At 39.1% G+C, this 27,904-nt stretch overlaps 3 protein-coding genes across 4 annotated transcripts in view; 1 reads left to right on the top strand and 2 right to left on the bottom strand.

Annotated features, from left to right (window-relative positions):
* Positions 1–1,054: 1,054 nt before the first annotated feature.
* On the top strand, positions 1,055–14,854 carry LOC123870218. Its single transcript, XM_045913429.1, has 3 exons — positions 1,055–1,357; positions 11,384–11,644; positions 14,097–14,854. The coding sequence occupies exons 1-3, from the start codon at positions 1,315–1,317 to the stop codon at positions 14,126–14,128; spliced, it is 336 nt and encodes a 111-aa protein (XP_045769385.1). The 5' UTR covers positions 1,055–1,314; the 3' UTR covers positions 14,129–14,854.
* A 289-nt stretch (positions 14,855–15,143) lies between these two features.
* Positions 15,144–18,832, bottom strand: LOC123870219. The gene is made up of 3 exons (XM_045913430.1): positions 18,677–18,832; positions 16,908–17,111; positions 15,144–15,371 (listed from the first exon to the last, which is right to left on the bottom strand). Exons 1-3 carry the CDS (start codon positions 18,702–18,704, stop codon positions 15,313–15,315), a joined length of 291 nt encoding a protein of 96 aa, XP_045769386.1. The 5' UTR covers positions 18,705–18,832; the 3' UTR covers positions 15,144–15,312.
* Positions 18,833–20,948: 2,116 nt separating this feature from the next.
* Positions 20,949–27,904, bottom strand: part of LOC123870212 (probable JmjC domain-containing histone demethylation protein 2C) — a 216,098-nt gene continuing 209,142 nt past the window's right edge. For both annotated transcript variants that reach the window (XM_045913418.1, XM_045913419.1), the window contains 5 exons: positions 27,229–27,376; positions 24,707–24,837; positions 23,926–24,014; positions 23,299–23,512; positions 20,949–23,102 (listed from right to left, as the gene is read on the bottom strand). In XM_045913418.1, the coding sequence (XP_045769374.1) occupies positions 21,540–23,102; positions 23,299–23,512; positions 23,926–24,014; positions 24,707–24,837; positions 27,229–27,376 (2,145 nt within the window). In that variant the 3' untranslated portion in view covers positions 20,949–21,539. The remainder of the gene's footprint in view (positions 23,103–23,298; positions 23,513–23,925; positions 24,015–24,706; positions 24,838–27,228; positions 27,377–27,904) is intronic.

The following is a 27,904-nucleotide window of genomic DNA, read 5'->3' as shown; positions in this document are numbered from 1 at the left end:
TCATTATTCTAGGTCAACCCTACAGGTTTTCTTGACAGACACGACAGACGGACAGACAGACAGACAACAAAATGATTCTGCAAGGGTTCTGTTTTTCATTTTGAGGTACGGAACCCTAAAAAATCAGCTTTTTGCTTTGAAGGCATGAGGAAAGCCTTCGCTCTGCTGATTATATTATTTAGGTATATCATCATTATTAGTGAAGCCAGTGTATTGTTTGATTTCCGGTTTTGTATAACTTGTTCCTCGAGGCAAGTTATATGAAAGGAAATACCATATAAATAAAAAATAATTATGGGAAAATCTAAAAGCACGGAATGTCATACTTATTAGACTTGTATATGTAACATAAACGCTACCTTACGGCTATCAAGTAGATCTAGTAGTTAATAGTTATTAAGATAATTGACATACCACTTGATAAATTAATTGCTTCATTGTTGCAATTATGTGGAATATGTATAGTTCGCGACAGGTCGACATGACATTCGGGGTATGGGGGGGGGGGGGGGTTACCCCGCAAACCCACACGTCACCCGCGCTATCCTACAAAGAGTTTATCGAATAAAATTAGTGTAATATTATGTATTAGATTAATAAAAAATAAATAAATAAATGAATAATTTTTATAAATGCGTAAATCCGTGCGTGTCCGTCACATTTATTCCTTTACTTGTGCTATAGGCGTAGGTACCTACCTGCCAAATTTCATGATTCTAGGTCAACGGGAAGTACCCTATAGGTTTTCACGACAGACACTACAAACGGACGGACGGACGGACAGACAGACAGACACACAACAAAGTGACACTATTAGGGTTCCGTTTTTCCTTTTGAGGTACGAAATCCTAAAAAACAGTAAAACCACAGAATTAAAATGTGAGTAAAACCTTCCACGCGGCTGAAGTCGCGGGCGGGCATCATTTAGTACCTAAAATAATAAATTATTTATCTGTGGTGCAAAAGAATGCCCGTACTCTATGCTCTCGATTCAAAGGCGCTGCTCTTATCGCCCGCTCGTCCTCCGGCCGCGGCAGAGGTTATCAATGCCACCACCACCGGCACATGACACATCCCCCTTCCAGCCACTACGAGCCCGCGCCGATTCTGATGCAGTGAACAGACAAGTTCTAAACAATCAACATTAATTTATAATCGCAACAATTAATTTAAAAAAAAAAAGTTAAGCGCAACATAAACAAAAATAGTTGAATGCGTTCGGAAAAAGAAGAATAGTTGCAACAGACAATAAAGTATTTCGATAGTGAGTGCAAAGAAGGCGTGTGTTTTGGCTTTGGACACAATCAGGTGGAAATGTTAAGCTGGAGGGTTTTGCTGTGCGTAATTACCATTACAGGTAAGTCGTCTGAATCTTAATCATTAAACACTCTTTTGTGAAAGCGATCGTCAGTTCTGTAATAGGCCTGTGAGCTATAGACGAGTTAACCTTCACCTCATTAAAACTGATCCTGAGGAAATTTTTTAGTTGAATCTAGTCAAAAGCATAGCATAACTTGGTCCTATGAATGACTTTTTATGTGATGAATTTGATTGAGAATAAATCAGGGCCGGGGAGCTAGGATTCCGACTGATAGTTTGCAGAATTTCCACGTTTGAGAGGGTGAATGTGTATCTTGTTATAATTTAAAACGATACATTATCAAAATGTATAATTTCTAACATAGATAGTCTATTTTCATTGAATGTTTGCATTTCTTGAAAGTGTTTATTGATTGTTTTCTAATCTTTATTTAAAAAGCTGAAAATGCCGATTTTACCGGTTTCCGTCCACTAAACCCACATGCCGACCACCTTTGCACCAGTTTTCGTTCACCAATTCGTACGAGGAATTTACTATACAAAAATCTACTAAATTTTTTAACATTTAACCGCCTGCCTGTATCTTCATGCTGCAGAACTTAGTTACAAACGAAATAGTTTTTGCTAGCTACTTGACCAGTACATCTGGTTAAGGAAAATCCAGAGACACATTAAATTTCAGTTTAAAATAAATATGTAACTTTAATGTATACCTATGCAAATCTACTGCGAGAGTGAATTCACGAAGCGCGACGATCAAAGATTTGAAAACATGATCTTTGAGATCATTATCAGAGCTCTCTCCGTCACTTACTCCATACAATCGTAGTTCCCATTTCATTTGAATATTAAGCAACCAAAGTCCATGAAATTTTGCAAACATAGTCTAGAAACTAATATCTGTGTCTGTGGTGTTTTAGATTTTTCTAAAAATATGTAGTTTTAAAATTACAGGGGCTCAAAGATTTGTATTTTTCTTTAAAAAAAGGCCCAACTTTGTGCTCGTTTTTCTAGACAACGAAGCAATTTAATGAAATTTGGAAAAACCACAGACCTAGAAAATTTAATGAATATTATGTAGTAAAAAAATTATCGTTATATATTTTATATTGTTATAATTATGTGGGAACTACGAAAACCAGAAATTACACCCAGAAATCTTGAAAATTTCGTGCTGTCTCGATTTGTGCAAGCGGGGTGGTGAAGTGCGGGGGACGACACGTGAAACTGACAGTCTAAACACACGGGCCACATTTAGACTGCACCCAACTCCAAACTTGTCGATAGGTCTAACTAAATACACTGGTACATTTCAACTTGCGTTAGACGTCTTCGTTACCTACTCAGACGTTGCCTGTAGATAAAAATATGTCTCATGTTTGCTGGCAATAGCGCATGCATCAAACCCTGCAAGTTGCAACTCTCTTGCAACCTATTCCTCACGCAATACCCACAGCTTTAATATTATAATTTTTGACAATGTATACTATATGTAATGCCATATCACAGGTCACTCTCTGATTTATTGCTAACAATTTACTTCCAAATGCAAAGAAATCTAAGTGTGTTGAATTCACACTGCCCAATACCAGGACCTTAAATGACATAAATTCATTGATAAATAAATAATCATATGTTGAAAATAAAGGAGAACCCCGTGTTTCTCGGTATAATGTTAGATGCAAAGCTTCTATGGAACACCCACATATCAACACTTGATGGTAAACTCAGCTCTGCTGCTTACACTGTTAGAAAAATTCAACAGGTACTGACGTGGAAACTGCAAAAATTGTATATTTTGCCTATTTTCACTGTATTATGTCTTACGGACTCTTGCTATGAGATAAAGCGGTAGATATTGAGAAAAAAATGTATTACAGAAAAGGACAGGACGTGCAATTTATAATTTAAAACCGCGCGCTGCCATACAATAAAAATATAAGGAAATAAGTACCTTATCTATTATCTTATAGTAGCTTCTAAATATATTTACAATTAGTTAATGCCCGCAGCTTCACTCGCGTGGATTTAGGTTTTTAAAAATCCCGATCCTTTCATTTCCCAGAACAAAAGTTGCCTCTCCGTAATAGCCCGTCCCCGGGATGCAACTTGTTTCTGTATCACGTAAGAATATTTAAACGGATGATCCTTTTCAAATCCCGAGGGATCACGAGGATTTAGGAATGCAATTTCTTACAGCATCAGGGTTGAGGTCAACGACAAAGTGTTTACTTGGTATAGATACCTTCAATATCAATTAATAATCGACACTTTTTAAATCCCATTAGCTTTAGTAGTCAGGTCCCCTGCAACATCAGGATTGAGGAGTTGGAATCCAAATTTTTTATTGAACAATGTCGCAAACTTTCTTTATCGATTAAAAAAACTACCCAAAATTACGCAGTTAGGTTACCTGCCAAACATGGTTTTGAGTCAACGGGAAGTACCCTAGAGGTTTTCTTGACACACACGACAGACAGAGAGATAGACAACAAAGTGATCCTATAAGAGTTCCGTTTTTTCATTTTGATGTACGAAACCCTAGAAAACGTAGGAACGGCATTCCGAACCAGTGGTAAATTTTTCTGACCATCCAAAAACACTTTGAAGTTTACCTAAAAGTTTACAGGAATAAAAATTTATCATTGTATTCCATTCCATTTCATTCTATTCCATTCTGTTCAAAGATAAATAGATAATAAAAATATTTGTCACCAAAACAATAATTTACGATACATCAACCAATATCAATTTTACTGATGACAATCTGACTATTACCAAAGTGAACGACTACTATAATATCTATTATATACGACTAACATAATAGGTATTATAAATTGTGTGCCGTTTGCATTCTCACTAGGTTCTCATTAAGTTTGTTTTATTTGGTTAAACTTTCTGGCATTTATATTGTTATGACGTTTAATTGGCAAACAGTCTGTTTATTGGCTGAAACTCAAAAATTCAGCCAATCACAACAAAGAAAATATTGTAATAATGATTGATGCAGCTTTCTGTAATTGAAAACAAAATATTTGACATTAACTTGAATGTGACAGTGTTTTCCGAATAGGGTTGCCAGAGGCCCCGTATTTTACTGGTTACCCCGTATTTCAGGATACAGAAACCTGTAATTATGAAAATAAAATACGGGGCAAATAAAACTAAATATTTTTAGGGTTCCGTAACTCAAAAGCAAAAAAGAACTCTTATAGGATCACTTCGTTGTCTGTCAGTCTGTCAGTCTTTCCGTCTGTCCGTCTGTCCATCTGTCCTTCTATCCGTCTGTCATGTGTTCATGAACAAATATTAGTATTTTCAATTTTCAAAGTAAGATAACTACATATATCAAGTGGGTTATCATATGAAAGGGCTTTACCTGTTCATTCTAAAACAGATTTTTATTTATTTTTATGCATATTTTTTTAATGAATAACAGTTTTTGATTTCTCGAGTAAAATGTCGGAAAAAATACCCGAATACGGAACCCTCGGTGCGTGGGTCTGACTCGCGCATGGCCGGTTTTTTACAAATTCAGCAGAAGCTGGCTGGCGAAATCAAACACTGACGTTATGTCCAGTAGAAAGAATATTTTCCTTTTGCGGCAATGCGTAGCCGAAACCCACTCGATATTGATCATGGTCGTAGCCAAGGCGGCGGGGCTTAGTTTGAGGATGTAAGCCTTTTTTTATACAAGTTAGCCCGTGACTTTAATCTTTTCTAGTGGTAAGTGATGATGCAGTCTAATTTCTTGGCCGTTAGGGCCATACTAACCATATAACTAGCCATGACCGAAGCCTCCCACCAGACCAGAAATTTAGAAATGGCGACTGCGCCTGGGAAGCCGTCAAAAACCTAAGCCTAAAATAATACTTACACTATTTCTTGCATTTGCTTACCAATTTTTTTTTGGAAATATATCAAACATTTCGCGCTCACTTCACTCGCGCTTTGAATTTCTATTACTTGGTGTAAACCCCGCAATTTCGTTTGCATGAATTTAGATTTTTAAAAATTCCGTGGGGGATTTTCCGGGCTAAAAAGCCACCTAAAAAAAATGTCTAGGATGCAAGTTACCTCTGAATAGTAAGTACCAAAATTTTGGTAAAGAAGATGGGCCGTGAAAGGGTAACAAATAGATAGGCAAATAGATATACTGTCGTATTCGTAATATTAGTATGGATAGGAAGCTTTAAAAATAAAATCTTGCTATGGCTACACTCGTTTCCCTTTCACTTTAATTTTTTCTGTATTGAACCAAAAACACTTACGCTCACTGCGCTCGCGCTTTTTTATTGTTGTATTTTATCTCACTGTCAAATTGAAAGGCGAAATTCCACTAACCAGGTAATTAGCCCATAAAGTTGAGCGAATGTTTTTTTCCTCATGACAGGATTCAGTTCCGGCCCTAATAAAACCTCTCCCGCAATCGATTCCTGGCTACGGCCATAGTATTGATACTGTGAAGGTGGAATTACAAATTAAATGTAATTTTAAGTTGAAATGAAAAGATTGTATGCATGAAATGTATAACATTTTGCTTTACAACACTAAGAGTTTTTAAAAGCTATTTAAATAAATAAATCTTTTATTTAAAACCACATTGCAAACACAGTTCACCAATCAAGACACGGCAACATACAGAGAAAAAATACAAAACTTACAAATAAACTGAAATATCTAAATAGGCTTTCCATGCATTTCAGAGAGAACCACCACCTATTTCTTCAAATACTTCAAATTTTCAAATTTCTTCAAATCTAAACCCCGTATTTTTGATGGTGGTAGCCTGTAAGTCAAAAAAAGCTAGGTGGCAACCCTACTTCGACCTAGACAGAATGAAAAATTGTTTTCATTACTCGGTATGCCTACTGCCATAGTGTGACAGAAAGTGTGACGGTAGTTGTGACTTCTGATTGGCCGACTCTCTTTCACTATTTGCTAAAATTGATGATTGCAACAACAATTTTTTCTTTTTTGTAATCGAAAACAGAACACGGACGTCAAACAGGTTGACTAATTGCAATCATTTCTGACCGGCTAACATTGTTCCGCTAGTGGCTCAAACTCACTGTCGCAGCAAGAGCATGGTAAATTCAGCCAATCACAGCAATTTGAAATTTGGTTATCACAAATGTACCGATCTAGGAACCGAGAATGCACGAACCAGGGCAGATAGAGATAAGAACAATAATATCATACGTAGGAAATCGACGGGGGATCGTTGACAAGGATAGCCTTATGGAGCACTCTCAGGTATAATCCTTCATCATTAAATCAATTAATATTTAATTGCTTGAAGTTAAAGGTCCATGCCCTGAATCAAACCCTGGACCCTCCCGCCCCCCATCTATCACAGCTATGAAAAATAGATAAAGAGGTTTAAATAATACGCAATTCGGACTATCGCACCACTCATTTTACGTTGTTAATTTGCCCTAATGTACTCTTATGTCCGATAAAATGAGTCGAAAGGGAAACGCAGCTGCACCGGTCAGACCGATTGGCGACTTGATCTCAGGGTTGATCGTCACATAGTCACATGGTTTAATATCAACTAAGATTTCTTATCTAACGTATACTTTACTACTTTGCTCAGTGACCCAAGATAATCTTCACCCTTCGACATTAGAAGCTGCCACTCATACTCGTTTTTAATTTATGCCACTCGGCTCTTCTTTGGTCTTTGGACGAACCAAGTAAGTATGCTCTCACAGCACTATCATCCTTACAAATCCTCTCGAGATGATAAATCTAGCATATACTTAAACATGTTCTCTTGGAAAGAGAAGATGCTCTTGGAAAGCAGCTACCTACCTATGTCCAGCAGTGGACGCATACAGGCTGATGGATTTGATTGGATACTTAAACTCTGCTGAGTTTGTTGTGGGCTCTTCTCAGAGCTGGATGCATTTGGGATCCTCATAGCTTTAGTTAAGTTAAGTTTGTTCCACATAATTGACAGTCAAAGAGTGTACTTAATTTGAATAAATGATTTGATTTAATCACTTTGCAAAGAAAATAATAAAGAAAAGAAGACAGCACAAAGTAAACCATGTAGACTATTGAAGTGAAAAGTTCGGCGATTTGGGATGGAGAAAAACTTTTCAAGAAAATGGTACTTACATAGAAACGCACTCATACAACCGCTAACGTCAAACGTGTTAAATATACCGTCTTCGTTGTAGATATCAAATGAAATTGTTAAATAATATAAAATTATATAAATGTTAACCTAATATTATTATACATACGTATTAGATAAATGTTAAAACCTATTATACACAAATCGTGTGAACCGTGTGATACCAAGTTCCCAGAGCGGTTGAGTCAGGCGAGGAAGTGATATGCGACCAGGATGTCTTTCGGAGAACCACTGCCCACTGCTACTGATAAAACTGTCAGGGCTGAGCGCCACGTTAATACGCATTAAGCTAATAAGTTGATAGACAATGACAATCCTCATTCAATGAATTGAATATTGGCGTTAAATCTGTGGTTAAATTGCGTATAATGACAAAGGCCTCGGTGATAAGTAAATACTTTTAAAATATTTATTTAGTAACTAAAATATTACTGTTAGATACCTTAACTGAGAATTAAGGTAAAATTCAATCAATTGTTTATTTTTATAAAACTTTGTTTTATTGCAACATGTTAATTTTTATACATGCTTTACAAAAGTTCGTCCAAATTATTTTCACCTCATAGTCCTTGTTTCTTTATCAATGATGTCAATCCTAATCTACACTTTATTTCAATGAAGTACCGTGGCCAAAACCCCTTTGTCGACTAGGCATTTCCCTTATTAAATATTTATATGAAGTATGGGATCATTAAAAGAATATTAAAATTATACTTATCTATAATAGGTTAAATAAACTACAGTAGCAAATATTTAAAAACAACAGACAATAATATTATCTCCCTGAATAGTAAATATTGATCTTTAGATAGCCTTGAAAACTTGATAAAACCTATAAGGTATCATCACTTACTTAATCGGGAAACAATAATTGAGATAATGCAACGTGGTTAACAATAACATAATAACAAAATTGAGCATTGATAAAATAAATATAGGTACTTAATTAAACAGCCAGTGTTATATTCAATATGACCTATAATTGCGTCATTGTTATTGCTAAGCAACGTTGACCCAAGTGACCACCGTAACTCCAACATAAAGTGAGACGACTAGTAAGAGGCGCAAGGCCCCCAACAGCCATCAGAACCGTAACAAAAACCACAAACACTAAAAAGTTAAAATTAACTTTTGTTTAGCTACACGTGTAATGTACCTAGGTATGAAGTCGAGCGAGCATATTAAAACAAAATTAGAAATCAAAGAGTGAAGAGTGAACTTTTTAGTGCTTGTGGGTTTTGAAGTCGGTTTTATTTTTCTTTTGAAAATTTTTTATTTCACATATTTTAGTGGCTCTATTGTACTATAATATTATAATATGCTATGCCCCGTTAAAACCCTACTGTTTACTAAGCTAATTACACTGATCGCGAGCAATTTGCTCTTATCCATTGAGGAGTTCTGTTCTCCATCTCCGAAGATATTCATCAGATCTTCCCCAAATTTATATGGGACCATCTGCCTTTCCTTTCGAACAAAAGAAAAAAAAATTCAAATCGGTCCAGGGGTCTTTGAGTAATCGGGGACCATACATAAAAAACCTATCTATATTTATATAGCTATATTTTTATATGCACCCGTTTTTTCTCATAGCGACCAAATATATTTATGTGACGAGAAAACGGACGGGACGGGTTTACTTTTAAATGATAGAAACTGTATGTAGTTTTTGGTGGAAACTGGTGAATGCCACTTTTGGTGGATTACTTATAATATTTTTAAATCTTAGATTTCATGTCATTTCTTGTGCTCAAATATCTAATATTTTACAGACGTCGATTCAAATCGAGTCAAAGAGCCGAGAGCTTACTCACTCTAGTTCGCTCTGTCTTAGCTGCGTATCGTACCTGGTTACTAACAAGCGTAAATTAAAAAATTTCAACACCCCCGACCAGTGAAGGTTACAGTAACTAGAAAAGAGCTGATAACCTTCAAACGGCTGAACCGATTTTCTTGGACTATTCCGCGCCTACGATCCAAAGTATCTGAGTTTTCCAAAACTTCATTTTCAAATAAATAATTATGTATATCTAGGCAACGTCCATCTTGACAGCTTGACATTTGTCAATTGACACTTGAATATTATGAAACTAAGGGTTATCTAACCTTCTTTTCTACAAGAAAACTAGAAAAGAGCTGATAACTTTTAAACGGCTGAATCATTTTTTTTGGATTATAGCTAAGAACACTCTCGATCAAGCCACCTTTCAAACAAAAAAAACTAAATTAAAATCGGTTCATTCGTTTAGGCGCTACGATGCCACAGACAGATACACAGATACACAGACACACAGATACACAGATACACACGTCAAACTTATAACACCCCTCTTTTTGGGTCGGGGGTTAATAAAGCAGGATCGATCGCAGTAGCGAGCTAACTTGTCAACAAATAGTTAAAAGTTACTTGAAAGTAAGTTACATAGCAGAACCGTAGCGTAGTTTTACGATGTACACGTAAAACTGTGGCAGAACAAATCCTGCCCACAATGTGCCTACCTACTAGGTCAAAGATAACCAATAAAATGCGAATTAACAACATGGCATAATCATTGTTTACATTTTACAATGCAACTGATATCAATGTTTTCAAACTCCGATGAGATCACAGGAAAAGTTTAGGAGAATAAACAATGCTGATTAGATTACGAGGGGTCACACTGTGTCGCATAGTAATCTGGAAACCCAACAAAACAATGGAATAAAACGCACACAAATAGGGTCATGTTTTATTTAAACGTGGTTATATTACTCATAACCAAGCAGAGCTTAATAAGAAAAGACTTGATTACCTTTAAAATAAAACTAAGACTAGGTACTATTTTTCTCCATTCTTGCCTCTTATATAACAGAAAACCAACATACATTTTACGGAGTTTTTGTGGACGTTGCAAAATCCTAATAATTCTGATTATATCACACTCTAATATTATAAAGGCAAAAGTTTGTGTGTATGTTTGTTACTTTTTCACGCAAAAACTACCGGACGGATTTAGCTGTGCAGATAGATTATACACTGGATTAACACATAGGCTACTTTTTATCCCGGGAAATCAATGAGTTCCCACGGGATTTAAACCACGCGAACGAAGTCGCGGGCATCAGATGGTTAAAGTCTAAAGTATTTACTGACTATCTGTGTTGTATTTATTTGTTCATTACGTAGAACTCAATATAAGATTAATAGTTGAACGGTCAAGAAACCGCGGAAAATCTGACCGAGGATTTAATTAAACCAAGCCTACCCCACACTAGTCGAGTGCCTACTTCGAACAGTAGGTATGGGCATTTTGATTATGTTAAAATATAATACCAGTATATTATCTACATCATTTCATCATTTCATCTACAAGAAAAAGATACTTGGAGTAAGTATATTATTATGCAACGGGTATTGCCCCTATGGGGTTTGAATTCTCGGCCAAATTATTGTACTTAGTTTGCATTCAGCATAAATAAAATTCTAAGAATAAATAAAGTAGCTTTTTTATCGCATAAGTCGAAAGAGTTATTTATCTATTTATCTTAGTGCTAAAAAAATTCGAGACATTTTTAATAGACTCATCTGGTGACAGAAGGGCTGGCTCATTTTTTACGCAAAGGATCTGCATGGCTGTCCAGCGCGGAAATGCAGCCAGTATTCTTGGCACCATTCCACGCGGGCATGATTTGTACAGTAATAATTAGATAAAGTTAGCTTTAGTTGTATTGTAACATTTTCAATAAAAAATGAATATAAAAATAAAGAGTTTGTGCAATACTTATGCTTAGAATAATAATAATATAACGCTGTATGGATTAACTACCCTTTTTTCCACATATCTTTTCCTCATATTTTGGTTTAAAATTCTGAGTAGATCCTAGTATCCAGTTACTCTTAAACATATGAAGCTAATTTTATTTGTAACAAATTTCCAGCATTGCACGCAGTACAGTCAGCGCGCCTGCCGTTCATCCGACCAGCGCACATCGGTGAAAACAATGAGGTAGCAGACGGAGGCCCGGAGATGAAGGAAATTATCTTCGCCCGCGTGAGGGAAGGGGTACCTCCTCCGCTCTGCGCCGGTAGATGTGCAGCGCCTCCGGCCGGGCCTGTGTGTGCGTTTGATGCGGCGGGAACTGCTCGAACCTTTGCTACGTTGTGCGAGCTGGAAGCCGTGTCATGCCGTGAGAGCACGTGTAAGTAGCTATTTTATCCTATTGTAAGAAATAAATCGTCAGTCTACAACCATGAATTGCCATAGGTACAGCCATCAAGAGTCAAGGCCTGGTTTAGTAGGAAAACAGGTAGAAATGTTGCGGAAAATGTCGGTCTATGAGCAGAGGTACCTCCGCTGCTATGCGCCAGTAGATGTTCAGTACCTACCCTGTGTCGTACGCAAATGCAACGTTATCGGTGCACTGTGCACCCCTCAAGGACTCGCTCTGCGTTCAGTAGGAAAAGTTTAGAGGAGAAGCGGGAAATAGAAACTTTGCTCGTGAGAGGTAAGGGAACTGCTAGAGCCTGTGCCTACCTATTTTATCATAATATTTAAAGGTATATAATCAGTTAACTGTATCATAGCCGGTTATATCGAGGAAAAGCACAGCATTTATGGTGTATCTACCTGACGTAGAGGAGATACGTCAAATGGCTTTTACGTTTTTGGTGCGGCGAAAACAGTGCTAGAACTTTTCCATATCGTACCGCGTGAGAGCTGGTGTATCTATTTTATCACATGGTAATAAATATATCATCAGCTAATCCCATCATACCCCATTAAATCGAGGGATAGCAGAGCTTTTATCACGATAAAAGCTGTGCTATCCCTCGATTTAATGGGGATCTACCTGAAGTAGAGGAGCTAATCAAATAGTTTTTACGTTTTTGGTGCGGCGAAAACAGTGCTAGAGCTTTTGCTCCATTGTGCGAACTTAAGTCTCAAAGTAGGTATACCTAAATCTAATTCCATCACACATTATCAGTCAAACGAAACTAAGTAACTATATTCAGATATTCTATTTTAAGAAATCAAACAGGAACTTTTCGATCTTGTCCCCCCTTCACCATTTTACCACCGAACCGCAAGACGTCGGGCGAGTTTCCATCCTTATGTCGTCGACATTCCATCTACACGCACGAAACGTTTTGCGTCTTCATTCCTCATACGCATGGCTAAGGTTTGGAATACTCTCCCGCGATCTGTGTTTCCTACCAATTACAATCCGGGTATCTTTAAAACAAGAGTGAATAGGCACCTTCTAGGTAAACGCGTCCCATCTTAGACCACATCATCACTTTCCATCAGGTGTGATTGTGGTCAAGCGCTTGCCTATAGTGAATAAAAAAAAAAAAAAAAAAAAAAACAGAGAGTGAAATGGTACATTACACATTCAATCTCTTCCAATAATAGCACTCGGTATATTCCAATACAAATCAATTACGCTATCAGCGTCCTTAAATAGCACATTATGAATTATTTTATCATTGCTGATATTATTAGAATCGACCTCAATGCTTTAAAGGCAGAAACAAACAGAATGCGAGACGCTCTGAGGTCTGATGATGATGATGATGAACTCTCAATAGCCGCCCGGAGTTTGAAAATTGACGGTGTTACCACGTTACACCCCCATGCCTAGCCGTTAGTCCGACCACCTGCACCCAACCTCTGTCCGGTCGTGTCGGATTACCGGCATATGTCTCCTGCGTCTCCTTGCTAAGTTACGTTGCAATCCGTGACCGAAGTTTGACCGGGAGGATTTTTTATACATTTTGTAGTTCTTTGTTCTATTATAAATCGTACACACATACGCGCGCGCTCAGTATAGCGTCCTGCCGTCGTGCGTTGTGTGTTTCAGGCTTAACAGTTTATTTTAAGAGCAAAGATTTATCGCAATGCCCTGTTGATAATAACACACCTAAATAAATATCCTTACTGATAAGGGCAATTGTAATTTGTAAACTAGTACGCCCAGTCCAGGAATAGGTAGTAATAAGTCGTAGGGCCCACCCATGGCGCTAGAATAATCTTGTTTTCCTAGGAGTTGGTGAAATTTCGCTTGACGAAGGTTGTACTAATGGGGAATCGTAGTTTTGGAGCTTTTATTTATTTTCTTATCTTGTTATAAATTACAGGATGATTACAAAGTAGGTAAATATGTCATCAGGCATCCACTGGAAACTGAAGAGGCCATACATTGATATTCCCATGTATGAGTTTTCTTGTAAGCAAAAGGGTATTTTTGGAGATTTAACATTGTAGGTACAGAGTAGGTACAAACTACAAAGTGTAAACTATGTAATTGAACTTCAAGTTCCAATTACTGTTCTCAATGCATGTTGACTGCTATCTCTCTAAGTGATGATGCAGTCTAAGACGAAAGCGAACTAACTTGGGAGGGGTATTCTGATTGGTTTCTACACGGCATCGTACCGGAACGCTACATCGCTTGGCGGCACGTCACAAATTGTAAATTCCCAAACTGACTCTGCTGGTAATCGAACCCGGGACCTTTCGCTTACTATTGCGCCAGGAAGGTTGGATATTAATATGCAATTATTAATTATAATTACTTAATTAGTAATCACTAATTACCTATTACCTACTGAATATAATAAAAACTAATAAATTCCCCGTTTTCTTTTCAGACTATGCCATTACGAGCCTTGGAGAGTGTTGACCAGCCGTACCAAAGCTTAACTAATAAGGAAGATATCTATTGAGAATTATTTTTATATTTTACAGCGCCGGATTTTTAGTTACTTTATCTAAATTCTTTATCTATGTGTTGTATAATGTAGTTTTGGTTCTTGTAATATAAATTTTTCGAAGAATTCATGTATAAATTTAAAGTTCCTACATTATAATTTATTAAGCCTAGCACCCATTGGTTTCCTTTAAACTGTATTAACTTGTGCTAAAGAAACTGCGTCCCTTATAGATACCAAACTATCAAAAAAAAAGTGCGAGTCGGACTCGCACACGAAGGGTTCCGTACCATTTTTATGTAGATCACTGCAAGTTAATAACGCACTGCGCCATCTATATGTGATTTAGTTAATTATTTTTTTTCCTTTTAAGGTACGGAACCTAAAAACATGAGGTGCGCCCCGAATCGAATTTATTCTTTTACCTACGTACTAAAGAAAATCAATGCGATTCGACTTGACGCACCTTGAAACGGGCTGTAGTGGACGCTAGGCTTTATAATGATACAACTTTAGGCTAAGTTTTTCCAAATTTCAACTTATCGTATAAATTGGTAATCGTTTTGTGTTTAGTATTAAGACATAACGTAGTGTAAGCTTATTTTTATTTATTGTACAAAGTACGAATTTCCACTTAGTTTGCAACTGATTTTGTCAACATATAAAACAAGCAGTTCAATAAAGAATGTGAAATTAATCTACTAATTACTATCTATTTATTACTGCTTTAATAATTTATGCTAATAATATGTCCGCCTCATAAAATATGTTTCGGATCCCATTTGACTTCTAGAGGAAAGATTTGTTTATTTGGAATCGCTATACTCTTAAAAATACAGAACTGATTTTAATAATTCTTTCATCAGTAGAAAATTACTTTATCTAGAAGTGATATTATGTATTTATAGGGCGGTATATCAAAACACGAGCAAAGCCGAGCGGATCAGCTAGTAATTAATATCTAAACAGTTGAAAATAAAACAAAAGTTTCAGACAAAATATATTGTACATATAAAAACTTACAGAAACTTTAAATAAGCTTAATATGCGATGTTGATCAATAAAGCCTTAAATTTTTTTAAATACATTTGAGTAGGTATGTTGAAAAATAGAGAAAAGATACCAAATCCTTGCTTGTTCTCTTGTGAGGTTTAGCTTAGGAAAGACGTATTCCGTCGGATCCCGTACACTCGCCTTTGCTTAACTTTTGGAGTGCTGGAAAAAAGAAAATATGACCTTTTAGTTAATGCAGCTTATTCCTACGAGAGTATTCCGGAGTATTTGTACCTTAATTTGATTATCCTAATTTTACAGTCAAAGTCTAAACCTAGATAATACTAATTAAAAATATGTTCAATCCAAGGAATATCTAAACTTGTAGTTCAGTCAGACCTGGTGATACTTTAGCTTAGATTGCTAGTGTTCCGTATCCCAAATTGAACCCTATTAGTAACTAAGCCTCCGCTGTTTCGTTCATCCGTCTAGTCTATCACAGGAGTCTTAAAATAATCTTTAATATAATTGGCATTGAACTTCAGTAATTATAAAAAGCTAATAGTATATAGGTTCGTACGACAAATAAGCTATGTTAAATTTATTTATCTTACTTCACAGAATAGTTGAGCTCAGGCAGGCTAAGCCAAGGTCTATTGTCTCTAAACACAATTTTTAAGTTTTTTGTGTGGGAAATATCCCAAACTAAAACAATTAAGTAAACAATCAGATAACCGTTTCCAAGGTTTCCGTATTAAGGGGTAAGACTCAAAAAATTAATGCACCATCCATACCATCTCTGTCTGTCTGTCTGTCTTCTAGGCTGCTGTATTTTACAGCCCGTCCATTTAATCGATTTTGATGAAATTTGGCACATAGATAGCCTTCATCCCGAGGAAAGGACATAGGCAACTTTTGGTCCTGAAAATCAAAGAGTTTCCACGGGATTTTTAAAAACCTAATTCCACGTGATGAAGTTACAGGTATTATCTTCTTGGTATAGTATTCACACAGGTAAGTAATATAATGGGATGATGAAATCAGCACAAAGATAATGAGTCACAAACTGGCTGCGCGGGCGCAACAAAAGCTTCGTTCAGGATTCGCGCTTGCGTCACTTCACACACCACTGCGCTTGGATTGATATATGCATGTTACACGCCATTGTTTGCCGGGTACAGGGAAATCACATAATTACTGGAATTCATCAGTAACATTGGCAGTAACACTGAATGACAGTGGTAGGTAGATAGGTATATCAATCTATCTTTCGCTGGCGAAACTGTTCATACGAATAATGCAGATGGAAATTCTGGATCGTATTATGCGGTTATTTGATTTGTTTTGCAAATAAATGAAACAGTAGGTTCCCTATCTTCCTACTAACTTCATACTACCAATGTTTTGTTTGTTTATTTACCAAACCAATCTATTAGTTATTTACTTATGTTTTCCTCAAAACGTGATTTTACTCACATCCATCACAGCCTTCAACCTGATTCTTTTGTAACATTGTCGTGCTTATATGGAAAGGACCGAAAAAGTTATGCAACTTGCATATCCTGACGCATCAGCTGTGGACGCAATTCAAAAAAGTAGCCACCTGCCACAGTCCACACCGAATATAACTTCTCAAGGCATTGGATTTCAACATGGGGTTATTCAAGGGGTTAGTTACTTATTTTTTAAATAGATTATTAGACAGACAGAGCTATGCAAACCAAAAGAGGAGGTTTGTAAGTCATTAGATAAACTTACTTTCTTTATGCTCGCAGTTGTAGTTATTCATGACGCATTCGCTGCCAAAGGACTTGGGCTTCTCTCCAGTTTTGCCCGCACAGATGGGGTCAAGTTTGACAGAGGTGCAGTCGTGCATGCAGGCCTTCTTGCGCGCACCCTCCGCCTTCAGTTGCTTCAGGTCCGGTTTGTCTGGCCGGCAGGACACCGCTACCAGCATCACGGCTGAAAATTATGAAATTTGCCTTTACATGCAATATACATTTTTGCATAAAAATCGCTCGAAGAATAGATCAACGTTAGATGCCCAAGGGACTTGAGTCGCGATCCTGCATCAGAAAACGCAGCGTCGGGTGATTCCTCCAAGGATTTGAAGCGATTTGCTTCCTCTTTCTAATCCGGACCGCTAGGATATGGAATGCCCTTCCGGCATCAGTTTTCCCTCCCACTTTTAATATGGGTACCTTCAAGTCAAGAGTGAATAGGCAACTTCTACGCAAGCGCGCTCCATCTTAGACTGCATCATCACTTGCTAGCAGGTCTGATTGGAGCCAAGCGCTAGTCTATATAATTAAAAAAAAAGGCTGGACACAACAGTGAGTTCCTGGGTGATGCTGGACTCGAGCAGCACAAGATTTTTCCTGAATATATTGTATGTGTATTATATCTATATGTGCTTACCTAACTTCCTAAATCCTGTACCTACATAGTTATAGTCCATCTAAAGTAGATAAGACCTTCATGCGTAGTTACGCTCATGCGTCTTTGACCTTAACAAAGACCATTATGGTCATAAAATGTTTATCAGATAAACGCAGGAAGAAACACCATTTCGGTCTGCCGAGTAGGTACCTACTGGTCAATCTTATAAATAACCTACTTGCTATGAAGTCATGACTAAATGAGGTTTTATGACAGCGATTGACTGCGGTCTCACCTAATGATGATTGTACCTACGTGATATTTACAGGCTGAGATGATAGGCATACGCGCAAGAGGTAGAACAGGTCGTACTTACCTACATAGAAAAATACATAAGCGGCATCGTACCGGAACGCTAAGTCACTTAGCTGTTATATGAAACTGGTTTAAGCATAGATTTATTATATGTATACTTACCTGCTTACCATAAGTAAACAAAAAATCTACGAGTTTTAGATTGTATATACATACAGGGTGAGTTTTCCTAAAAATGTACATATATTAGGAAATAGGTGGAAATGAAACCAGGCCCATTTTTTAGACTTAATTAATTATGTTTCCTGTCGAAAATTGGGTCTAGATTCATTTATGAAAAATCCGTAGTAAGTATAAATAACAGGAATAAGTACCTAACTACTAGACCTGGGAAATAAATATACTGTATACTTCGTCCGCGTGGACTGGATAGGTTTTAAAAACCCGTGGGGATTCTTTGATTTTCCGGGATGCATGCTACATATCTCTGTACCTTTTGTCAAAATCTGTTAAATGAACAGTCCATAAAGAGATAGGTAACATATACTTTTTCTCATCCCTGACTTAGGTACAGTTTATTGGGTAAGTAAGTTATGGATAAGAAAATGATTTATCAAGACGGCCAGACATCGCCTGGTTTGGAAAATATCATACCTTGTGAAAATATGGTATCTTTATGTAATGTTACCACTTATCACCCACTCCTATCTACTCATGAAAAAATGTATATTTATATATTTTTATATTTGTACTTCCCTATTATAAATTATCACATTCTTCTTTAGGTAAGTACCTGTACATATTGAGTTGAAAAGGTAAAAAAAATCACTTACCAAAAACAATCAATGTTGCGGCTCTCATTTTATTTTCACAAATCTGCACAGGACGCTCGATCACCGTCAACTGGTCATGGAGGCTGCCTGTTACTCTTTATACCTTGCGTCAGCGAGATCTACTACATGCGGACAAAGACTGCAAGCGACAACAATCATGAATTTTTTTTGAAATACATTTCCTATGTCAGTACCGCGCCTGATGTTGCAGGCACGAGTTAGCTAGCAATGGAACTCTACATGAGTTAATCTCGTTATTTTATCTAAGGTCAGATGCTGGTGTCGAGTTGTACTGGAATTAATCTATTCGAGAGGTCTATGTACCTATATTAACACATAATCTAGACTTGTTATTTATTTCGATAACGGCAAAATACAAGGCTCGTTTAGCGATGTGAAGAACCAGTAAGAAACTCGGCGGTAGCTCTTTTGAAAGATGTGATGTACAATATTATGTCATGTTATGTATTGTGGTTAAAGTTATAAGTTTTTAATTTATTAGGTACTTACTTTTAATAAAGTAAGTAATTAAAAATAATTAAACTGGTATTTATTTTAAATCGACGCCTGAATAATAATTTCGATATGTTTGCCTATATGATAAGAATCATGATTCTAACTTACGTCGGTTTTCTATGGGACTGGATTTATTTTCTTTAGTACTAGTACTTTTCTTTACTCTAGTTTCTCTAGCCACGAATATACATATGCACTATGTAGGTATAATATTATAACTAACGTATAGTGCGCTACAGGTTGAGATGGCAACTTATAAATAGAAATATCACTTCACTTCCTTTTTAACGGTGAAAAAAAAACATGCTGAGCTAGTCTGCATCAGGAGTTCTCCCTAATGTTCTCAGAGGTGTGTGAAGTCTGCCAATCCGCACATGGCCAAGGCGTGGTGGACTAATAGCCAAACCCTTCTCATTCTGATAGAGACCCGTGCTCAGTAGTGAGCTGGCGATCGATGGGTTGATCATGATGAGTTATTAGTTATAAGCATAAAATATTATTTAACAGTACTATTCGTACTAATTAGTATGCCAAGTTATGTTCAAATCCGTTCAGTTCAGACAGACAGCCAGACAGACGCACAAAAATTAAAAAAAAAACTGTTTTAGAGTAACATCTTCAGCGTAAAGCGTGCAGCAAGACAGACAGCTGATGGACAATAATTTAGAACAAAAACTGTTTTAGAGTAACATTGATGAAAGCTACAATTCTTTAATCGCGAACTATCCCTTTCGTTTTTCAGGATAAAAACTATCCCATATACCTACCCACTGATTTACCTAGAGCAAATGAGATGAGTGTGCCCGAAGTTTGCCAAGTTGCGTGCAGCGTATACTTACACACAAAAGATTTCAAGCGTGCACACACACAAAATTTAAAAAATCTATTTAGGTTGCGCTCTGATGATAAGCCGAAGAAAATTTTTAAAATATACGACCTGTGTAATGTCCAGAAATCATCCAGAGCGATATAAAAAAAATGCACCTTACCTTTGAATAATTATTATCTAGTCTTATTTTGTCTTGACAGCGACATCTAGCGTCAAATAGCAAAATCTCTTAGTTGAAATTTAAAATGAAGCATAGACGAGAATTAGTAGACGAGCTTCCTAACTTTTTCTATGGTAAATATCCGTTGAACATTGTAGATGGCGCTAATCGCACATCACAATTCACAATGCGACAGTGCTGAATCTCTGGTTCAAAGAGCATGAATTGTTTAGTAAAATGACTGACGCCAAAAAAGAGAGACACCTTTGAGCCTGTCCTCAATAGAATCAGCTTCAAATTAATGTCTTGCGCTTAGGGTTAAGACTCAAGACGTACATTCTGCATTTCGTTTCAAATGTTTGCACTTGCAGTCCAAAATGCAATGCTATGTAGACAGGTCTTTGTATGTAGGCTTGTTTATTTTTATTTAGCATCTGTTCTGGTCATAAATTTAGTATGAGCGAAGCGAAAAATCATAGGTCTATGGTTCTGGTTTATAAAAAATCACATATCTTATTTTACATAGTAGTAAGTCCATCTCCTCATTTGGTATGGTAATTAACTGGTCTTTGATACCTGAACTTTTTTATTATCTCTGGATTTCCGGGACTAGAGCACAGAGTATGTATGTACTCTGATACTTGGTAGATATGGTAGTCGAAACTTGCTAGAGAAACTCATCTGTATTTGCATGAGTGACTTTTGTCAAGCAGTTTTTTTTTCAGAAGCAATAGAGCAGGATTGAAACAAGCAATAAAAACAACTCGTAATATAAACATCTTTTTTATTCCAACTTATAACCATACATAATATACACAGTACAAAAAAAACTTGTTTCGCCTAGTTCAGCAATAAGGACAAAAGAAAATTGTCACAGCTCATTAACTATTCACTTCGTAACATACCAACGAATTGAAAAATTTAAAGTAGGATAAACTTATCTACATGCCGTGTTTTAATGTACAATGCTTCGAGCGAATACGTTTTTACTTCAATACGATAACTTAAAAGTATCTTCTTACTATGTACTCGATGGAATTCGAATTAAAAATTTACACATTACATACATCACAATAACTACAATTAAGCCGTTAGGATAACCAAGAGTTTATTTGTATTTCGAATAAGGAACATAAAACATATCCACTTCTCGACGATATCACCATAATCAGACTAATTTATACATTGCACATCCTCCGGCCGACCGTCGCCGACCGAATCGCGCCTCCAGTTCCACACATTCACTCGCGGCGCCTCGCGGCCGCACGGCGCGGCGCTCGCCCACTCTCACCTAAATGCGGAACTTAGCGAATAACGTAACGTTCATTGAGATCAAATGCGGAGCCGCTCGGCGCGGCTCACTGCGCGGCGGCGAGCGCCTCCTCGAGGCAGCAGAGCGAGTCCTTCACCGCGTGGTACACGATGTTCTTGATCTGCAGCTTGTCCTCCTTGTTGGCGTGCTGGCGCGACAGGCGCCGGAACTGCTGCGCCAGCTCGAAGCAGCGCGACACGTTCTCGGGCGACACGAAGTCCTCGGCCACCTTGATGCAGTCCAGCAGGTTGCGCACCTGGTGCGGCGCGCCGGCCGGCACGAACACGGCGTCGCCCGGGCACTGCAGGATGGCGTAGCCCTCCACGCCGTACTCGCGGTACAGGCGCTCGCGCAGCGCCGCGTCCAGGTACCACGTCTGGTCGTGCACGGGGTCGTGCTGCGCGCGCGGCCGCGCGCCGCGCTCCAGCTCGGCGCGCACGAGGAAGTCGCGGATTTTGTCGGCGTCGCGCGCCGCGTAGATGTGCCACAGCGCGGCGGGCGGGCGCACGCGCGCGCGGCGCCGCGACAGCACGTCCACGCCCGCCTCCTCGGCCGCGCGCGCCGCCTCGCGCGCCCGCTCGGGCGCGTCGTGCGGCGCGCTGGCGTGCACCATGACATTGACGGCGTCGCTTACATCGAGGTGAAGGTTGGTGGTGCCACCCGCGCCGCCGTACGCCGTGTACATCTTGGGCCCCAGGTCGGGGCGCACGAAGCACTCGGGCAGGCGCGCGGCCAGGTTGAGCTTGCCGTGGCGCGACGTGTACTCGGCCAGCGGCAGCGCGCGCATGAGGTCGTCGAAGCGCGCCGGCAGCAGCTCGGCGAAGTCCTCGCCGGGCGGCCAGTCCTTCAGCTTCAGCACCATGGGCGCGCCGCGCTCGTCGCGCAGGCGCTTGGCGGCCAGCTCGAAGCCGTCCCAGAACTTGCGCGCCGGCTGGTTGGGCACCACGAGCCCCGACGCGCAGTTCACGATGTCGACGCGCGTGTCGCCGAAGTCGCGCGAGAAGCTCTCGGGCGACCACAGCTCCTTGTCCAGCAGGCTCGACACGTCCGACACGAGCACCGGCTGGCCCCGCTTCCACTGATCCTGGAAGGGCTTGTAGTTGCCGGGGTTGGAGGGGTCGGTGAGGTGCAGCAGCTTGCCGTCGCACAGCCAGGCGTGCGGCACGTCGTACAGCAGCTTGGACTCGGTGAGCGTCATGATGCGCACGGGCAGCTGCTCGCGGCCACGCGCGCTGCGCTCGTAGCGCTTCACCACGTTGGACAGCGCGAAGGGCTTTACCTCGCCGTCCGAGTCCTTCTTCTCCTCGATCACGCTAGAGATGACGTCGTCCAGTATATCACTTTTGCTCTTCTTCTGTTTTTTCTTGGGCTGGGTGTCGCCGCCCTCGGGCGCGGGCCGGATGAGCAGCTCGCGCAGCGTGGAGAAGTTGCCGCCTTCCTCGGAATCCGAGGAGCTCGTATCGGACTTCTCCTCTTTCGTTTCCGTCTTTATGGGCAGATCGGAGAGCCAGCTCACGATGGACGAGCCGGTCTTGCCGTTCTCCGATTTCACTGGGGAAGATCCGTTGACTGGCGCATTTTCTTCTTTGACTTCTTCTTTTTTAACATTCTGTGAATAAAACAAATTCAACTTTTAAAAAACCGTATAAACGTAGCGTATAAAGAACAATTTTTCCCTAAACTTGCAAACGTAACGGATTCGAACTGGTTACGGCCCTACGTCGAAGGGTCATCGTGGTCGTCATTTACCACGAGATCTGTCGGACTACTGAGTCTTTCTAAAGTTACACAGTTACAATATTCACCTTCTGCAGCGCTCTCTGCAGCAGCAGGCGCGCGGCGGTGCGCAGCGCGGCGGGCGTGTCGGGCGCGAGGCCGCAGGCGCAGGGCGGCAGCGCGAAGGCGGCCCGCACGCGGTGCGCGCGCGCCGCCGCCGCCGCCAGCGCGCCGCCCGCCGCAATCTGCGTCAGCAGCAGACGCCGCGCGGGGTGCGCGCCGCCCGACGTGCACAGCAACCAGCTGAGAACGAACACGGAAAATTATAAAATCAGTTTGGAAAAAAAAGTGTATTGTCACAAACAAAAAGCACCCCATGTTGGTATGACGTCGTAGGTGAATCAGCCAGATTAGACGTTGTCGCTCGCTCGCTTCAATGTTTCAAACTCAGGTAATAGGAGTAGATACGAACTCGCTGCCAGTAGGAATCATGCGAAATTGCTTGCATAAAGTCAAGGCATGGTCAAAAAGCACTCTACAGATCTCAGCCTTAATTTCGGCTATTTATTACTTTAGCAGAAGATGCATAAGAAAGGGAAAATAAGTAAATAAAGGAGTCTGGTTTCGATTTGGTTCAGTAGTTTAAAAAAATACAAACCTACACTACTCCTACTAGATTTTATGATTTTATTAAATGAATATATTCAAAAACTCACCCAAAGGAATCTCTTTCGGCATTAGAAGTGGCACTGGTTGAATTACTAGTTTCGCTGGGAGAGCTGCCCGATTCACCTGATGTCCGTGACTAGAAATAAACAAAAAGACTGATAAAGTATTAAATATGCTAAGTAATAAAAATATTTAAAACTATGTTAGATTTGGCATAGTTCTTATGTATAGCCACCTCTAGCGTACTGCGTAGCAACTCAGATGCATGACCTAATTTACGATGGTATTAGGTACAATGACACCGATTTCGTTGCGGGCACAAAGTTAAACCGTGTGTCATAAATTCACCTGATGTTAAGTGATTACCGCCGCCCATGAACATTAGCAGCCATTAGCAGCACTAGAGGTACCGCCGATGCATTGCCGGCCTTTCAGAAATTAGTTAGTCTGCCCCTTGAATAACCCCATATTGTAGTCTAGTGGGAACACCGCCGATGGGAGTTGATTCCACAGTTTGCACGTGCGTGGAAAAAAGGATCTGGCACAACGGGCGGTCGACGTGCACCAGACACGCAGGTGGTGAAGGTGAAATTGGCGTGCGGTGCGGTAGTAGAATAAGAAGGGTGGAGCAGCAGAGGTCAAACAGCTCTCCAGAGCTCTCCCTATTATAAAGGTGATAACACACGCAAAGAGAGCTTATTTAAGAATCTTGACATCCTACCATGTCGCTCCAACACGCCACGCGCCTTTGAATCACGAGTACATGTACTGTCTAACTGTAGTATACAGTGCATGGATGGCTGGATTTGTTATCATAGAGAAACACACCTTATAACAATCGAGGCAGACGACGAACCCGCACTTGCCGCACGTCCAGTGGAAGTTGAACAGCGTGGTCTCGCACACGTCGCACATTTCCCGCACGCCTTGCACTACGCGTTTCCACGCTATCGTCTTATCTGTCAACAAAGAACACATTTACTTGTAGAACATATTTTCTAATATACTAATAAACGTTATTGGCAATTCTTTCCTAATTACCTACGCTATGTGTTTTGTTTTACGCTTTAAAGTTTTCCTGAGGTTTGGACAACTCGTAATGCTTACGGTTGAATCTCTAATCGCTTTCATAGTGCGACCATCTGCTGTCTGAACCTAGCCTTAATGTCCTTATTTACTTCTGGGCATTAAGCCCGAATAAGGCAGGCATTCTGCCAGAATAAGGCATTCCGAACCAGTGGTAGATGCTCTTGATGATTCAAAAGTACATACTTGTAAAAGTCTAATTGAATAAAAATATTTCGAATTTGAAATTGAATTCTGAATGATAGTTTGCTTTTGAACTATTTGTTAATAAATTACTACTAACTAGCTAAACCCAGCCACACTTCGCTGTGGCTTAGTCTGGAAGTAAATAACTTCCGTTCCCGTGGGACATAAAAAATATATAGTAATGTACCGCTGTGTAAAATTTCAAGTCAATCCATTGACTACTTTTCGAACATATATACGCAAGCTGAATTTTTATATATTAAAATTATATCTATCTACTTATGTAATCACGAATATACATATACGAGGATACAATGATGCATATAACTACATTTAAGGCTATTGTTACTATAGAAATGACTAGTCATTTTATGTTTTACCTACTCAGTATTGTGAGCGTATTATTTGTTCATCTGGCAGGGAGAATACAGTCGTGTTTACATTGTACAGTGCAGTGTACACAGTAGTGGTGCATTTACATAAGCTACCTGACACGAGAGCCACTTGGTGCTACTACAGGTACCTCTCATTTATTTATCTTTCGTAAGACATCGTTGTACTTACTGGAAGATTTGTATGTAAACTTCGATTTCACTTTAGCGAATTACTAATTGACATTTACCTAAAGTAAACAACATCATCAAAATAAGGCAGTTGTCCGATTCCCGACGATTAGCGAGAAACTAGTTGGGCTAAAAACTAGAAACGAGTAGGCCAGCAACGAGAACTGAGTGTGTAGCTGGGATAGTTTTGTCACTGGACCGTGAGCGAGTGTGCGAATGCGACGGGCGAGTATTTGGATCCTTGCATAACCTGCGCGAATGTTTTGACCGCCAAAACAGCCAAAACAACAAAACAGAGAGAGAGAGAGAGAGAGAGAGAGAGAGAGAGAGAGAGAGTTCTGGCCGGGGTACTCTTTTACTGACATGGAATCATAAATCGATTGTACGTTTCTTGAGCTAGAAAGTCGATAGCTAGTCGCTTCCTCGTCGGGGGTGCACGGGACAGCTGCCAATGGAAAATTGAGAAGCAAATATCTAAGCTAGAATTCGTAAAAAGTGTTAGAAGTATTTTCTAGTTGTTAATTCTTTAAAGGACCAAAATTCTATGATGTTCACTCAATAAGGAACTGATTACTTTTCTAAAGGTTTATTAATTTCAAATACTATGATATAATGATCTTACGAGTAAATTAAGGTACTGGTGCAACATTAAGAGCTTGGATAAAGTCATAAAACATCGCTGTTGCGCTTTGCTGCCTTCAAATTGAAAGTGCAATAAACAAAGAACCTACAAACTAAATATTTTAGTAGAATCGTAAACATTCAACATTAACAGTAGGTAATCACCTTGGATGAATTAGGTAATCACATACTACACGTAACATTCGAGATAATTAGTACATTGTTACTCATTGTATTCCTTCTTCACAGTTATTATTCGTAATTTATTTTGTCTCATAATAATTATTTATTTACAACTTCCAAAGGTCAAACCGAGTCTGCACTAACTATACAAAGTGAATGCTGGCTGCTAATGACTGCATTATTATAATTCCGTTTTCAATAGCAACGTTATTTATCTAATTTATGAGGTATTTTTTCACAATTAATAACGTCCCTAAGTAACTTACCGACACTTACTTACTATAGTTTGGTTATTGTACGAAAAAACAGTTACATAAAGACTAACTTCTGCTGTCCCGATGTTTTATTTCGATACAGTGAAATGATCCTTACAATATAAGACTGAGTCGATCGGCATTAAAAAAAAATTAGTCAACTTCTTTTATTTTTATGAACAACTCACGCTTGGCCAAAAAATTGACTAAGCCAAAATGGCTTTCACAAAAATAGACCTATGGATTTCTAAGACAGTTTCCCTGTAAGTATTTTGATTTTGGATTTCCCATAATGCCCCAGTTAAAAAACACTGTATAGTGGACAAGTGAGAGAGATTATGCGCAATAGAAAATCTGGATGAATATCTTCGAACAAGGAAATCCATTTATTTTCTATTTAGAATAACTATTTACATTCAAGTACACTACAGTAAAATTGATTGGATAAATGATCTACCTTCGTTTAGATGGTGGGACTCCGCTTCTTTCTCTTGTTGTAACAGTTCACAGAACTGGTCGCCGATCTCGCGCAAGAGGAAACAGCTCATTTCTATGTCTAACTCGGCTGCGCCCGCTGACGATGACAGCCATAATTTCTTATCATCCTGTTGCAAAAAACGCGAGGCTTTAGAACAAGTTATATCATTTATACAGCTTTATATGAGTATTTTGAAGGTTTTTAGGGTTCAAAAGGAAAAAAGAAACCTTGTCTGTCTATTTGTCATGTCTGTCAAGAAAAGCCTAGAAGGTACTTTCCGTTGACCTAGAATCATGACATTGGCAGGTAGGTACGTCTTCTAGCATTGTAAAGAAAAAAATCCGAAAACTGTGAATTTGTGGTTGAATCACAAAAAAATTAGAATGTGCTCACAAACATAATTCGTTTACTAAAGCACATATACATAGATGGCGCTGTCGGTCATTAACTTGCAGTGTTAAAGAAATGAAATTTTCGGGTTGAGTGAGTGGTTCTTTCTATTGGAGAGTATACCAGAGACATTGCAGGTGTATGGACACTCAGCGGGCCCCTATATCATAGGAGAACTAGGTAGGTCAGGCATAGTTAGTTCCTGTTCTAACGAATTTAACTTAAATCTGAATTTGTTCTGTGGAAAATAATGAATAAACGCTTT

The sequence above is a fragment of the Maniola jurtina genome, chromosome 12 (genome assembly GCF_905333055.1).
Source record: "Maniola jurtina chromosome 12, ilManJurt1.1, whole genome shotgun sequence".
Taxonomy (NCBI): Eukaryota; Metazoa; Arthropoda; class Insecta; order Lepidoptera; family Nymphalidae; genus Maniola; species Maniola jurtina.
Note: the sequence above shows the minus strand (reverse complement) of the source record. Positions and strands in the feature narration are given on the sequence as shown.